General features: G+C 44.6%; 1 protein-coding gene across 5 annotated transcripts in view; it reads right to left on the bottom strand.

The window, feature by feature from the left end:
* The window catches only part of RNF216 (ring finger protein 216), a 170,269-nt gene that overhangs the window by 50,492 nt on the left and 103,211 nt on the right, over nt 1-16,566 (bottom strand). The window contains exon 14 of one of the 5 annotated variants that reach the window (XM_082431540.1): nt 9,534-14,721. The exons of the other annotated variants lie outside the window; for them this stretch is intronic. Within the exon in view, the coding sequence (XP_082287666.1) occupies nt 14,671-14,721 (51 nt within the window). The 3' untranslated portion in view covers nt 9,534-14,670. Of the gene's footprint in view, nt 1-9,533; nt 14,722-16,566 lie in introns of those variants that run through there. 5 annotated transcript variants of the gene reach the window in all.

Here is a 16,566-nt window from a genome sequence, read left to right as displayed (position 1 = left end):
TCACAATACCCCTTGGTGGACGCTGGATAGGACAGCTCACGGAGGTCTCTGACCTAGGCTTTCCACCTTATGAGCAAAGGTTTCCAAAGAGGGAGACCCTGTAGGCCACTCACGGTGGCCTGTTTCCGCAGGAGGCGGCCTGGCTGCTCGCCGAGCCTGTACCTCCACCTCCGTCCCGCCCCCACAGATGGGTTTATGCCCTAGCAGAAGAGCCCAAGAGGTGAATATAGTTATAATAAGATGAGAAAACATCCCCAAAGAGGTCTGGACTAACAGTTGTGCTGCACAGGTCAGTAAGGCTCTCTGGGACAGGGAAGGCATTACTAGAAACTTTCTCAAATGTTAAAGCTAATAAAAGAAAATGTAGGCAAATATCTGTGTGTTCTTTAGTTAGGAAAGGATTTCTTAAACAATTCCCCAAAGCACCCACTACAAAGGCGAAACAACTGAACTGAGTAGTTTTATCCTGAGGACACCATAGATCAGGGTTAACAGATGTGTGACTGACTAGGAGAAGATATCTGAAACACTTAAAACTGAAACAAGATTAATATCTAGAATGTACAGGGAACTGGCAAAAATAGGGAAGTAAAAAAAAAAAAAAAAAAGAAATCTGACAGAAAAATGGGTTAAAGATATGAGAGGGGAGATGTGCAACTTCAAAAGTTACCAAAGACAAATGGCCAACAGACACATGAAAAGATGCTCAACGTCGCCAATTATTACAGAAATGCAGATCAAAACTACCATGAGGTACCACCTCACACCAGTCAGAATGACCATCATCAAAAAGTCTATAAATAAACTTTGGAGAGGGTGTAGAGAAAAGGAAACCCTCCTACACTGTTGGTGGGATGGTAAATTGGTGCAGTCACTAAGTAGAACAGGATGGAGGTTTCTTAAAAAACTAAAAATAGAGTTTCCATATGATCCACCAATGCTACTCCTGGGCATATATCCAGAAAAGACAAAAACTCTTATTTGAAAGGATACCCGCATCCCAATGTTCACAGCAGCACTATTTACAATAGCCAAGACATAGAAGCAACCTAAATGTTCACTGACAGATGAATGGATAAAGAAGATGTGGTGTATATATACAATGGAATACTACTCAGCCATAAAAAAGAAAGAAATAATGCCATTTGCAGCAACATGGATGGACCTAGAGACTACCATACTAAGTGAAGTTAAGTCAGACAGAGAAAGACAAATATTATATGATGTTGCTTTTACGTGGAATCTAAAAAAAATGATACAAATGAACTTATTTACCAAACACAAATAGACTCACAGACATAGAAAACAAACTTATGGTTACCAAAGGGGGAAGGAGGTAGGAGGGATAAATTTGGAATTTGGGATTAACAGACACACACTACTATACATAAAACAGATAAACAATAAGGACCTACTGTATAGCACAGGAAACTATATTCAATATCTTATAATAACATATAATGGAAAATAATCTGAAGAAGAATACACACACACACAACTGAATCACTTTGTTATACACCTGAAACATTATAAATCAACTATACTTCCATAAAAAAAATTAAAAAATAGTTACCAGAAAAATGTGTATGAAAACACTTTATACTAAGCAGACTGGCAACAATCAGAAAGTCAATCCACGTGAGGTGCTCGTGAGGCTGTGTGTCAAAGGGAACCGCTGAGTACAGCTGGAGAGTGTCAACTGCCTGGCCACCTCCACCTAGGGTTGCTTCCCCAGGCCCATAAGGATGCATTCAGGGGTCTAGGATGGCAGAGAGGTGCTACGGTACACAGGAGAATGGATAACAAGATGCTATGCAGGCAAGGAGAAACATTCACAAAAAGCAATGCAGAAAAGACCTCAGAAACAGTATGAAAAAAAGAACGGAATGAGATTTACAGCACGTATCATTTATGTAAATGAAAATCATACAGGCATAGAACTCTATTTTCTCAAGATACACACATATCCAAGGACATATACTGAGTATTTAAAATGGGTGTCTAAGGGGGAGGAGATAGGAGTAGGGATGGGAGATGGAGAAAACCCAGTAAAACAAGAGGGGTCTTCTGCAGCTGGTGCTGATGGTGCGCCTGTAGGTGGAGAGTGTGACTGATTCAGATTTGTGGACTTGGGGTTCCAGTCCTCACCCCAAGACTAAAACACACCATTCATACACCCTGGGCTCAAACTGCTATTACTGCCCCCACCCTCCCTAGGATTTAAAAACAGCTGTAGAAGGACTGGATTAATCTCCATATTTGCAAATCAAAAAGCAAAGCACGATGATCAGGGTGTAAGCACTGGGTGTGGGTGTATTCTGGGGTGTATCTTTCACTAATACTTTTATTTTGGTTAGGTCTGGGGATTTATTTCATTGACTTGGTCTAAATATGACTGAGTTTTAGAATACAGTAGAAAAAACCTTGAATAAAAAATCAAAATAATAAGAATAGCACATACTCAGAAAGATGGGTCCTGATAAGTGTAAGAGGACCCTGTAGAATCTGTGATCCTAGGGTACATGTGGTTCTGTATTTCTTGGACCGCTTTACAGACACCAGGACTTTTCACTTGGGATGAAATTCTTAGAGTGAAGAGGACACAATTCAATCTTTTCTTGGTGACTCACAGTTATGGTCTCGGTGTATGCCAGCCACTCTGAGCCATAAGGAGTCTACCAAGTCTGTCCCTACCCAGAATGTCCCCGGGCTGCTGGGCCTTTGGAGTCCTCATGTTTGTTTCGGATAGACAGTTTTTTCCTTGCTTTCAGGCGGCCCTTTTTTGCTGCTGTTTCTATGACTGCCCAACATGCTCCTTCTTTCTCCCCATCTATTGTTAAGGAGTTGAAAACTAGATAACTAAGTGTTTTAGAACTGGATCTCAAATAAAAATAGACTGATCTGAGGGCAAATCTCTAGGCTCACCTTGGAGGACAGAGCATCACGGACTGTGATGTTAACTATTTTGGATGCTTCAAAGGCTTTTCTGATTAGCTCCTGCCACTATTTCAGTGTGGAAGATGAAAAAAGGCAGCTGTGGAAAATTCTTCTCAAAAATGGCAATGACTACAAAATCTGCCCTGGCTTGACCTTACAGCCCTTTCCCAGCCAGATTATCTTCGCCTGCTGGGTCAACACTGTACGGGGAGTGGTACTCTCTGCCTCAGCAGACAAGTCCGAGGGGGCTGTGGGGGTACTAGGTCAATCCCCTGACTCTGTGTTCAGTTTCCCTGAGGGTGGAGCTTCCAGCCTATGCAGAGCGCCATGCAGACCAACAACAGTCTTTAGATACTAGGGTGGAGGAGACAGGTGCCATGTCTTCTCGTTTTACTAGACGACAAGCCTCTCTGACGAGGACATATTCAGTCAGTTCTCATTAACGGGCTTTCTCACGAAATGCAACCCATGAGGTTAGTGCAGTTGGAGACCAGGTATGTTACTGCCTTTTTCGATCTGGTGCCCAGGTCTCATCAGACTCATCTTAATTTTTTAGGATTCATGGTTTATGAGATGTTGTCAGTGTACTTTTATGAAACCCTTGTCAAGAGAACAAGACTTGAAAAGGAAGATATCACAGAGACATAGTATCTGGAACTGTAATAGCAAATGCCATGTTTAATAATGGGATTAATCAAGTGGAGCCTGGATTTATCTGTATTCCCTCATTTGATGAACTAGAAAATGGGGACATTATTGTAATCATGTTTGTTTTCTCCCCAGGACTCAAGGAGAAGGGAGTTATTTTTGAAGAAAACATGACAGATTTAGATTTTATGTGGTGGATTTGGGGAACTGTTTGGCTGTGTGGTTTGAACTTGTTAGGCTAGGAGCTCAGGGAGGGGTGGGGCTGGAGTCCAGATGTATGAGGCTCTGGCACGCAGAAGGCATTTAAGACAGCTTGGATGAGGTCACCCAGGGCGAGTGGGGACAAACGCAAAGGGGCACAGGTCAGAGCCCCAGGGTGCTCCAGGGGTGGCATGCAGGGCACAGAGGAAGAGACAGGAAGCTTCTGAGTGGTGGGGGTCATTAAGGTACCAGATTAGGTTTCTAAAATGGAAAGATGACAAATGAAAGAGAGCGGGTAAAATTGCTACGCCTTAGGGACTGGCAATCTCTCTTTTGGGCTACTTAATAACATCACACCCATCTCTCTCTGCCTGAGTATCGAGGCACATCCTACTTGCATTTCTCTCTGGTGATGTCTTTCACAGTTCACTACAGAATTTCTGGCATTTTGTAGTCCTACAGTGATAGGAATCCAAAGCCCTGCTAGTGTCAGGCTTCCTGGAACCAAGAATTGGCTCAACTTTGAGCCCATTCAGCCACTAGATAACACTCAGATAATTCTTGGCTCAAATTTTGTTAATTATTGATGGGTTAGAATTGCATCATTCATGTAACATAAGATCACAAGTTGGTAGCAACTTCCTGAACTACAAACTTCAGCTTTAATTTACAGAAACAGGAACTCCTAGGTGGATATCCAGTTGGAGTGTACCAATACCATCTTTCCACCTTAGCTGGGCTTAAGGCAAGGTGTTCAGGCCTCAGAGCGCACACAGAGCAAGAACAGATCCTCTGCAGAGTTGTTACAACCGGTAGTTACAGTTCATATGACCATTTCTGATACCGAAACTGGTAATGATTTCTGGAAAACTTGAGAGGAGAACCGGTTCCTGAAGGAGCGGTAGGGGTTGTGGTAGGAAATAGCCAATGAGAGCATTAAAGCAGGACAGGGAGGAAAACAATTCTTCTCATAATTTCCCTTCAGTGGCTGCCTTTTCCCCGCACTCCTGTGACAGGCCCTACTTGTCTGCATTTTTCTACCTTCTCGCTCACCTCCCTGTTGACCCCTCAATCCCACTCTTTCTCCAATGACGTTCATTTCCCCTTTCAGAAATGGACTTTCATAAGGAAGTAGAGGTCACATGTGAGCCTTTCCCTTGTGGAGTCTGCTGTCCTGTTCCCTTGAACGTGGCCCGCACTCACTCTTCTTTGGACCCCTCAGGACAACGCAATATCTCTAGTTGCCTTTTTCTTCCTCTTCCCTGAGACAGACACACAGACTTGCTCTGTTGGAAGGATTTTATGGCTCACCATGCTGGGTGGACAGACTGGAGAAAAAAATGACATACAGGAAGTTAGTTTTCAGAAACTCCCTTAAAAAAAAAAAGTACTGGTTTCTGGGATGTGGTTTCAGGTACACTTCTGTGCTGGTAATTGGTAAATCCCATTGGATTTCCTTCCATTTTTATTTTTAAAGCTCACATGCCCTCCCCAACTGCTGACCCAACCCAATGAAAGGAATAAAGACAACACAATGTAGCAGAAGGCTTGGAGAATAAGAGGAAGTATTTGCTGCTATTTGCTGCTATGGGCAGTCTCTTCTCAAAGAGTTACCACTTTCAGATCTCCCTGTAGTAGTATAAGCATTAAATGAGAAGAGGTGTCACCTCTGGTAGGGTGCCTGGCACGCAGAGGCTCTCCTTTTTTTTTTTTTTTTTTTCACATCTTTATTGGAGTATAAATGCTTTACAATGTTGTGTTAGTTTCTGCTGTACAACAAAGTGAATCAGCTGTATGTATACATATATCCCCATATCCCTTCCCTCTTTAGCCTCTCTCCCACCCTCCCTATCCCACCCCTCTAGGTCATCACAAAGCATTGAGTTGATCTCCCTGTTCTATTCAGCAGCTTCCCACTAGCCATCCACTTTACATTTGGTAGTGTATATATGTCAGTGTTACTCACTTCATCCCAGTGCCCTCAAGTCCATTCTGTACGTCTGCATCTTTATTCCTGCCGTGCCACTAGGTTCATCAGTACCGCTTTTAAAAATTCCATATATATGCATTAGCATACGGTATTTGTTTTTCTCTTTCTGACTTACTTCACCCTGCATGACAGATTCTAGGTCCATCCACCTCACTACAAATACCTCAATTTTGTTCCTTTTTATGGTTGAGTAATATTCCATTGGATGTATGTGCCACATCTTCTTTGTCCATTCATCTGTCGGTGGACAGTAGGTTGCTTCCATGTCCTGGCTATTGTAAACAGAGCTGCAATGAACATTGTGGTACATGTCTCTTTTTGAATTATGGTTTTCTCAGGGTATATGCCCAGTAGTGGGACTGCTACGTCATATGGCAGTTCTATTTTTAGTTTTTTAAAGAACCTCCATACTGTTCTCCATAGTGGCTGTATCAATGTACATTCCCACCAACAGTGCAGGAGGGTTCCCTTTTCTCCACGCCCTCTCCAGCATTTATTGTTTCTAGATTTTTTGATGATGGCCATTCTGACCAGTGTGAGGTGATACCTCATTGTGGTTTCGATTTGCATTTCTCTAATGATAAGTGATGTTGAGCATCTTTTCATATATTTGTTGGCCATCCGTATGTCTTCTCTGGAGAAATGTCTATTTAGGTTTTCCGCCCATTTCTGGATTGGGTTATTTGCTTTTGTGATACTGAGCTGCATGAGCTGCTTGTATATTTTGGAGATTAATCCTTTGTCAGTTGCTTCATTTGCAAATATTTTCTCCCATTCTGAGGGCTGTCTTTTCATCTTGTTTATGATTTCCTTTGCTGTGCAAAAGCTTTTAAGTTTCATTAGGTCCCATTTGTTTATTTTTGTTTTTATTTCCCTTACTCTAGGAGGTGCGTCAAAAAGAATCTTGCTGTGGTTAATGTCATAGAGTGTTCTGCCTATGTTTTCCTCTAACAGTTTTATAGTGCCTGGCCTTACATTTAGGTCTTTAATCCATTGAGTTTATTTTTGTGTATGGTGTTAGGGTGTGTTCTAATTTCATTCTTTTACATGTATCTATCCATTTTTCCCAGCACCACTTATTGAAGAGGTTGTCTTTTCTCCATTGTATATTCTTGAGAGGCTCTCCCTTGGAATGCTGACCTCACTAGCAGGGACTCAGCTTCTCTGCTGCTCCTCTCACCCCTGCCGTTTGTGTTTCTAACTCCCCAGCAATTAGAGAGAGCACCAGCAACAGCCTGATGTTCCTCACGGCTTGTTTTCTACATTTGCACACAGTGCAGTGTGGGTATGTCTGTCTTTTCTTTTTCTTTTGCTCATAAGGTTTGCAGGGCAGATTCTATGCTGATATCATCCACTTAAAATATCGACTAAGTGCCCACCGGGGGCCAAGCAGACTGCCGGGTATTGTCAGCAGTGCTTGAAATTATCAAACTGTGTGCTCTCTTTATGCTTCACATATTGGCAATGCTTTGAACAGAGGGCCTAATCCTTCCACCGTGGACCCTGGCAATACTCTGCCTGGGTTACGCCTGACCACAAAGCTCTTTTCTTCAGAGTTCAGGGCCTTCCTTCTTCACTGTCCAGGGAGTGGACGGCCATTTATAAATATCTCATCTGCCCACAGGCACACGGTCAGCTCCTGGAAAAGGGATGGCAATCAAGGGGACTACATACTCGCAAAGGTTTTTAGAATGATTTTCCTCCAAAGAACCCAGAATTCTCCCAAATTCTGTATATCTCAAGGAGACAAAATCCTCACTGTCTTCCCAGAAAGGAAAGAGCAAACAATGGTAAAAAATTGAAAGGGTGCAGTCACTTCTGATCTTTACTGGTACTTTCACATTCCCTCCTTCTGTTCTGCTATCAATGGGAGGTACAATCAGGGCTGTTTAATTCTTATGAAGCAGGTTAAGAAAACCAAGAGTGACATGGATTGCTGATGTGTTGCCAATGACAGTCCCTTTCCTTTGGTGTTGGAAGGAACGTTCTCTCCTCGAACTTAGCTGGAGGTAGAGTTACACCCAATTCACAAGTGCCGTTTATACAGCAGGCTTGCAGGGAGGGAGCAGCTGCCTAGCTAGTAGTTTTTCATATTCTCATTAACAAACAAACAAACAAACAAACCCCCTCCTCAAGAGTAAACAGCAATGGTGAGCTTTCAATCTTTCCCTCCTTGCTCCTTAAGTGTGACAAAAAGAAAAGCCTCTCTTGGGCTCAAGCAATATGACTGAATAGAAGGGTCAGAAAAGGGAAGAAAAAATGTCAACTTGACACAAGGGCATGATAAAAAATGCAAGTGGAAGAATCCCAACTCGAAAGGTACAGAAACACGAACACAGAGACCTGTCTCAATACAGAAACGCTTCGTGCTGTCACCCTCCTAATGCCTCACTCCCTCCATGCTCCCACTTCACATGCTTTGGCAACTCGTTATGCTGTAAGTTTTCATATATTTTTGTTATAGGAAACAGTAAAACACTATGCATTTGGTTAGTACGCTATCCATCTGATGTCTTCAGATACTATCATCCTTACACCCCTACTGAACTCACATGCCCACATGGCTCTTTATCCAATTTTTTTTCCTTCTTTTTTTCCTTCCCTCCCTCCCTCCCTTTCTTTATGCAGGCTGTGCCGGGTCTTAGTTGCGGCACATGGGATCTTTTAGTTGCGGCATGCAGACTCTTAGTTGTGGCACACGTGCAGGATCTTGTTCTCCGACCAGGGATCAAACCCGGGTCCCCTGCATTGGGAGTGCGGAGTCTTACCCACTGGACCACCAGGGAAGTCACTCTTTATCCAACTGAAAACTAGTCCTTTCCCTTAGGAATACGAGCAGTTTAATCAATGATTTTTAGTTCTGTGGGACATAATAGTATAAAGAACATCAGAGAACATTCAGGGGATGGTTACCTAGTTACTTGCTCCTCAAAGGATGAGCAGCACTGTCTTTCCCTGGGAGCTTGTTAGAGATACAGAATATCAGGCTCCACTCTAGACTTACTAAGCAGATTTGCATTTTGGCAAGATCACTGAGTGATTCTAATACACAGTAAAGTTTGAGAAGCCCTGGCCTCTTCTTACACAGGTCTTGGTTTTGCTGATCTTTTTGATACCTCTATTCAGACAAGAAGAAAATCAGGTAAATATGGGTTCTTTAGCAGATCAGTTTTCACTACTGGCAATTTTTAAGGAAGTTGACTATACTCATTCTCCATTCTTTTCAGCATGGCTAAGGGGACTGGCAGAGTTCACTCAATGCTCATGAAATCATCACTCCATCTTGCTTCAAGGGAAAGGCCATCAACATATTTAACAGTAGGGGACAAAGAGGTATGAGAGAGTGAGGTGACAGGAGGGGGCAATAGTGAAATCTACAATTCTTTATGCTTGTAAATCAAGGTCTAAAATTTATTACTGAATTTGCCAAATACTGTTGTTGAAAACGAGATGGTGAACCATGCATTTTGGAAAGCACCTTGCAGACAAACATGCCGGCACAGGGTCTTCAAGACTGTATATAAACCATCTGCACTGAGCACGTACTCGCCTGCCCGTAAAGGCTGCTTGCTGATGCAGGGAAGGACCCAGCTATGCGGGGAGGCAGGGCTTGCTCGCCTGCCCGTAAAGGCTGCTTGCTGATGCAGGGAAGGACCCAGCTATGCGGGGAGGCAGGGCTTGCCTGATGCCACGTCGAGGAAGCTGCCAAGAAGAGACATTCAGAACCAGGCGAGAGTGCTGAGCTGATTGCTGATGAAGACAAATGGTCTTTTATTTTCTTGTTTGCTTATTCTTGGACTTAAATTTTCAGTACAGTTAGTCCCTCAACTATAAAACAAACCTTAGTATACCACTATCTCAAACACTATCAGAAAGTGTTTGATCAGAGAGAAACTAATCAATGGTGCATCCTCACCATTTGACCCCAAAGCATGCTTAACCACCACCCACTAATGCTTAACCACTTTTTCATTAGTTTTCTTCATGTTCAAAAACCCAAAGGTGACCTTTGGAAGCAAAAGTGCAACTAAGGTGTTGTAAATGGGTCTTGTAACACAGTATGTTGCAAATGTGACTTCCCTCTCATCTTTTTTAAGCTGTCTTTCAGCCTTTATCCGTGGCCCCAATTCTCAGTTCCAGTTATATGGTGTACCGAGGGGGAACTTGTAGTGTTTGGCCATGTAAGGAGCCTGTCCACAGCCTTCCTTAAAGGCAAGATAAGCCCAGTCCAGGAAGGTAGAGCTGAAGGTCTACTCAATAGGAACCATGTCACTCACGCCCCCCTTCCATGCCCCCTCCCCTAGAAGGGCCTACAGTGATTTTGTGAACACCTGGCCCTGCAGAGAGCTGCCAGAGTGGAAGCCTGCTCTGGTGTTGCCAGTATCTTTGTTTTTCATTCTTAATTCCTTCCTTATAGCAACAACTCAAAACAACAGATGGACAATAGGACAAAACTTCACCAGAAGCCATTTGCCTTTTGTCAGGCGCCCCAAGCTCTGCTCCACTCGGGCTCAGCAGCAATTGCCCTATGCGCCTGGATGAAGGCTGGACAACCTGGAAATACATGGGGACACATCTGCTAAAGCTCTAATAGATTTGTCTCTGGCTCAGTTGTAAGCTCAATTATAACCACTCCTGATTTATGTGGCTTTCTCACCTGAAGCAGGCTACAAAAGACGCTGGTTTTTTTTGGCGGCCATTATGGACTGAATTGTGCTCCCTCCTAAATTCAGGTGTTGAAGTCCTAACCCCCAGTAGCTCAGAATGTGAATCTGTTTAGAGACAGGGCCTTTAAAGGGGTCATTAGGTTGAAATGAGGCTCTTAGGGTAGACCCTAAGCCAACCTGACTGGTGTCCTTATAGAAGAAGGGTATTTGGACACACAGAGAGACCCCAGAGATTTGCGTTCACAGTGGAAAGGCCCTGTGGGGACACAGTGAGGAGGTGGCCGTCTGCAAGCCAAGGAGAGAGGCCTCGGAAGAAATCAAACTTGCCAACACCTGGATCTTGGACTTCCAGCCTCCAGAACTGTGAGAAAGTAAATGTCTGTTGTTTAGGCTGCCAATCTGTGGTATTCTGTTATGGCGGCCCTAGCAAATTAATAGGGTGGCCTTCAATGGTGATCAAACACTACATGGTGGTGGATCCAGAGAGGTCCTGACCCTCTGTGCACACACTGCTGCCCTTTGACCTTCTTCATTCATGCTGAGAGACTCTAAGTCATGATTTTTGGGGGACAGACAGGAACAGGCTGTGGAGATTGTGACTAAGTCCCCGAAAACCGAGAGTGCCACTGATTTATTTTCCATTCAGATGAACACGTGGCTTCCTGGAAGTGGGGCCTCTAAGTACATGTTGACTTTGGGGGAATAATAATAATTTTTTTTTGGCCGTGCTGCGTGGCTTGCCGGATTCTCAGTTCCCTGACCAGGGATTGAACCCAGGCCCCTGCAGTGAAAGCGCCAAGTCCCAACCACTGGACGAGGGAATTCCCAGTAATCCTGTAGTTATACCAGTTACTTCTACCTTTACTAATGGTAATCCTCAGAATATACCACCCCCCTCAACGCAATGTGGTGCTTAGAGCATGAAGAGATAGTTTATGCTACTGACCAATTTCAACAGGAATCGGACTCAATATATCTTCTGGGAATAAAAAGAGGTTTCCAGAATTCACAAAATACATGTTGAATTAAATTTGCATCCATCTCCCTGCATTCTCTTGCCAGTACACGACAACAAATAGTTATGATACTAAAGTGTGATTAAATCTATTTCAACAAATATTTATCAAGCAAGCCAGACACTGTATTAGGAAGTGGAAATAAAACCATGAACAAGACTCTGTCTCTGACTTTCAGGAGGAGATTACAGCAGATCACGAACTGCAAACTCAAAACGCCCATATGGGTGGCAGGTAATGCAAGCTGCCAGAAAATAACAACCAATCGTGGTGACCAATAGCTGCCAATCAAAAGCGAGATTCAGTTTGCCTAAGCTTTAAATTTAAGAGAAGCCAGAAATCTGAAATTTTACATAAAATCTGATTTCATATATTGGTAGCTAACTAAAAAAATAGTTTATAATGTTGGTGAGGACTAAATGAAAATGGCTATGAGCTCCATCAGGGGTGTGTGTGTGTGCAAGCGCGCGCGTGCGCTGGGAGTAGGGTTTTCTGCACTTTACAGACCAGATTTAGGACCGGGCACAGCTGGGGGATGCACACTAGCACCAAGGAAACGTTCACAACCTTGGCTCTAGGTTTAGGCTTGTTTGTTCATCCAGCTACTGAACTGCTGCCACTCACCAGCTGGTCCCGCTGTCTCCATCCTGCCCCCACCCTTTTTACAAAGGTATATGTGGTTTTCCTTAACCATCAAGAGACTGTTCCCTCTCCATCTTTCTCCCCAGGCCCCCACACCCCCCCCAAGACAAGTACAAGAGTTCACGGTTACTGCTGCTCGGAAAAGGCCTCTTTGAAAAGAGCTGTCTTCTCATAAAGCAGAGATCATCAGGGAGTGGTGGTGTCTACTCCTCATGACTAACTCACTTGTTCATCCAAACAAATGCTTATGCCAGGTCCTGAGTAGGTGCCGGCTAAGAGGTGGATCCTACAGTGTTTCTGTTCAGGTATCGGCTAGTGTAGAGTGGGACCAGAGAGAAGAAGGGTCACATGGTGTTCTAGGTGTCAGGGAAGGGGTGGGGCCTGGGAAGGCTGCACAAAGGAGAGGGTCTGGCTGAGGTTCAAAGGTTCAGGAAGAGTCACCCAGGAGAGGGTGGAGGGTGTAACAAGTACAAAGAGCAGAGATGTGAGAGAGCTGGTCTAGTGAGGAAACTCAAGTCGTGTGGGGCTGGAACATGATGCTGGGAGAAGGAAGATGTGCAGGAGAGGAGTCTGGTGAGGCCAACTAGATCCCGGGCCAGATGTGTAAGGCCTCCTAAGGTGCATCCTAAGAGCCATGGGGGCTATGGAGGGTCTTAAACAGGAGACAACACGGCCAAGTTTGTTCTGTAGGAAGATCACTCCAGTGCAGGTATGGAGCATGAAACTTGAAGTGGAAGCCTTGTGAGGAGGCTGTTGAGATCTGGGCGAGCAGCGCAGGGTAGAGGAGAGACTTGGAGAGAACTTGGTGACAGGCTGCAAGGAGAGGTGGGAAAGTGGAGGAGAAGGGAGCTGCAGAGAGTGGGGAGAGTTGGAGGTCTAGGATGGAAGGTGAGAAGCTGAGGCACTTTGTGCTTGAGGTTCTCTCTCTGGATTCTATCGCTTGACCTCTGGGGATCCCTTGGTCAGAAAATCTACAGGAGTGCTGAGATTTCCTAAGCCTTAGCCTAAGAAGCTGCAATTTATAGGTTTGTTCTGTCTTTACAAGAGACATGGGGTGGTATCTATCAGCCTCTCTACCCACTCTCACGGTGGGACGGGGACACGCATGCACAGTGTGGGTATCTGCTCTGTACCAACTGGACTCCCTGAGACCAGTTTACTGAACAATCTGATGCTGAGACAGATGTATTCTCTCCAACACCAAACCCCACCTGTGGGCAGTACTGCATCTGGCACCAGCCCTACCTGAGAGGGGGAAGCAGGTTAAATAGTCAGTGGTTACTGAGATTCTTCTGTGGAGCCCCGAAGTATAAAACAGGGCCACTGCCTGCCTACCTACCTACCCATCTACTTACCTGCCTATTTATCTATTTAATTAATGTGGAAAGGATCCACAGAGCACTGTAGACTGGAGAGGGCTTTGTGGAGACTGCAGGACAAGAGGTAAAGAGAATGGTCCAAGTGAAGGCACGTGTATGAGCAGAGGCAGGCACGTGGAGGACCTGGTCTGGTCTGTGAGAAATCAGGAGGAAGTGGCCAGATTTCCTTCTTTTGAAAGAATGTCAAAGGCCTGGGCTCTAGAAGCCACTGCAGGTTCTAATTGGGTGATGTGAAGGAACAGCAAGGCTGACAACATTATAGGACAGACTGGAGGGAGGAAAAGAGAGTCAGGAGACGGAGTGCAGGAGGCCACAGCTACAGTCCAGAGTGAAAGTCCGACCAGGTGAAATGGGGAGATAAGAGATTCTGAAGAAATTCTTCCATATGGCTAGATTTAGACAAAAAAACCCAAACAACCCTAAGTCATCACAGGCTATGAGAAAAAACTGCCAGTCAAGGAATCCTTGGGAAGACTCTTCAAAGAAATGCTGACACCCACTTGTAGGAGCACAAAGAAGGGAGCCTTTAAAGCAATGTGGATGTAAAACGGTTAATGTCTGAATATGTTAGCTTCATATGTAACAGAGCAGAACTCCCGCAATTTAATTGAAAGGTTAAAATTTGATTTTAAAATAATAGCATGGAAAGAAGAAGTATCAACTCTCGAAGACTCAGATATGGCATCGTTTATTAAATACCTGCTATATACTACTTACTGTACTGGGTGCTTCACACCCATCATCTTGTCAATCCCTAATCCCCTGCACTGAGGCAAGTGAGTCACAGACAAGAATCTAAGGCTCCTGCAAGGGAAGTGACTTTTCTGGGCTGTATCTTCGTGGATGGAGGAGAGAGGCAGGACCACACAGATCATGAAGCTCATAGCACCACCTCTATCTGAAAGAAATTCCTTTTTCCCCAGCTTCATACCTTAAAAATTTATGCAAATTTTAACACAAAACGAAGCTGACAGTAAAAGTGTTGACAGCAGGTGCAAAAAATGAGTACAACTCTGAAACGAGGTAAGCCCTGTCAGAACCGCTGCTGGGGAAATCTCCCAGCAGCACTTGCAGCAGAGCCAGTGAGCTGCTTCCTTGCAGCCTCTGTCCACATGGCATTTCTGCGTGGAACAAAGCGGTGCAGTCTGCTCCAGACCTACTGCTTCGGTCTTGTCTGCCTGTCTGCATGGCTACCACAGCTTCAATGGCACTCTTGGAACACAAACAGCACCCCAGACACCCTGAGAGGGCACAAAAGGGGGACAGGTGCACAATTAGAAAGAGTAGGCTTGTGCTGGAAAAATCCAGTCTAATCTAAGCCCTTATTCTTGCAGAAGAATGGCACTTCAGGCCTAACAACTGGTAAAGAAATAAAGGACTCACAAACAGTACAATATGAGAACCGTGACAGACAGAAAGGCCACTGGCCTTCCTTGGGCCTCAGGTTCAAAGTACTTCCCCTCCAGCCATTGTCCCCTGCTGTTATTTCAAGGCTGACCTTGGGCCTATGACCAGGTGTGCATCCAGCTGGGGTGCTCCAAAATGGGACCAGTGAATGCCGGAAATACTCTCATCCAAGGTCCATGTTTCCAGTGGGTAGGGGTTACTGTTTCTTAAAGACAAAGCCAAACAAAAGCAAACCAAAACAAACCAGATTCTGTTCTGTTCTATGACCTTCCTAAGAAAACCTAACTAGCGGCCCAGTTTAAGTAAAATACTGGTATAAAACACACACACACACACACACACACACACACACACACACACACACACACACACACACACACACACACACGAGTGGGGCCTGCCCACCCAACAGTTTCAGGGTACTCTGATGTAACTTATAAGGCGTGGGAAGCTGAAAATGATTTTATTTTGTATTAGCATTATTTCTAAACTGTCAAGGTGTTCACTTCAGGGCAAACACATATTACGTAGAGACTGCTGAACACGCATTTCCACGCGTCAATCAAGGAGTCACCAAGGATTCCCCTGCCCTCTGAACACTATGTGCTCTTACTGTATGTGCAGCACAGGCAATGAATGCCTCCTACATTCACTAAAGGTGAGCATGAGATAAATTTTACTGCTAGTGATATAACTGCATTCTTTTGGCTTTCTTGCCATTTTTCTAAGCTTTCCACTATAAAGGAGAAAAAAAGGGACATCCATGGGGAAAAAAGGGAATGAAATATAAGATCCAGGCCACAATTTAAAGGCCCATATACAGGGAATTCCCTGATGGCCCAGTGGTTAGGACTCCTCACTCTCACTGCCAAAGGCCCGGGTTCGATCCCTGGTCAGGGAACTAAGATCTCGCATGCCCAAAAAAAACCATAAAAAAAATAAAATAAACACAAAGGTCCATACACCGTTTTTGGTAGACTCTAACAACAACAAGTACTTATAAAGGCATCGTTCCAAGCGCTTGTCACTTCACCTACAATCAGGATCCTCAGATTAGAAAGAAATTACTAATAACCAGTCTGGAATCTGGCCATTCAATTGCTAATACTGAGGCTTAAGAGCCAAACAGCTTAATCCTCTTCCGGGTGTGTCTGTCATTACTTCACTCTGCATTTGCTGTCCACAATCCTGGAAGCCTTGCACAGGACTTCCCAGGAAAGAGTCTGCCCAGGGAGGGGATTATACATGCAGAGGCCATGCGGGTGACTGAAGCAGAACCCAATAAAAACCAGAGCAAGGGGATACTGGGGTGTGAAGGAGTTAGATAAATAGTTTCTTGTTCACCTCCCGGTTCCTGCAGAGCCAATGGGTTCCTCTTTTACATACAATGGCATACCACACAATCCTCTGCCCCACCCTCAAAGCAAGACTACACATATTCCCAACTACCAGGCCACCAGATTTTGCAACTATACTTCTGTAATTAACTGTGATTTCTATCTTCCACCTAGCCCCTATCTTGATATCAAAGGTGGTGGAGTTTTCTCCCAAGTTCAGAGATGGGCACTCCAGTTTGGGCTTGCCGGACTGCACGCCCACTGAAGCCAAAGAAGGCTGGCCTTGGCCTCCCTGAGAGGGCCAGAATCTGCGCTTATTTGTGAGGCTCTGGGGCCCTCTGC

Source organism: Balaenoptera physalus (assembly GCF_965194825.1).
Source record: "Balaenoptera physalus genome assembly, chromosome: 16".
NCBI lineage: Eukaryota > Metazoa > Chordata > Mammalia > Artiodactyla > Balaenopteridae > Balaenoptera > Balaenoptera physalus.
The sequence above is the reverse complement of the archived record's forward strand: the minus strand, read 5'-3'. Positions and strand labels throughout refer to the sequence as shown.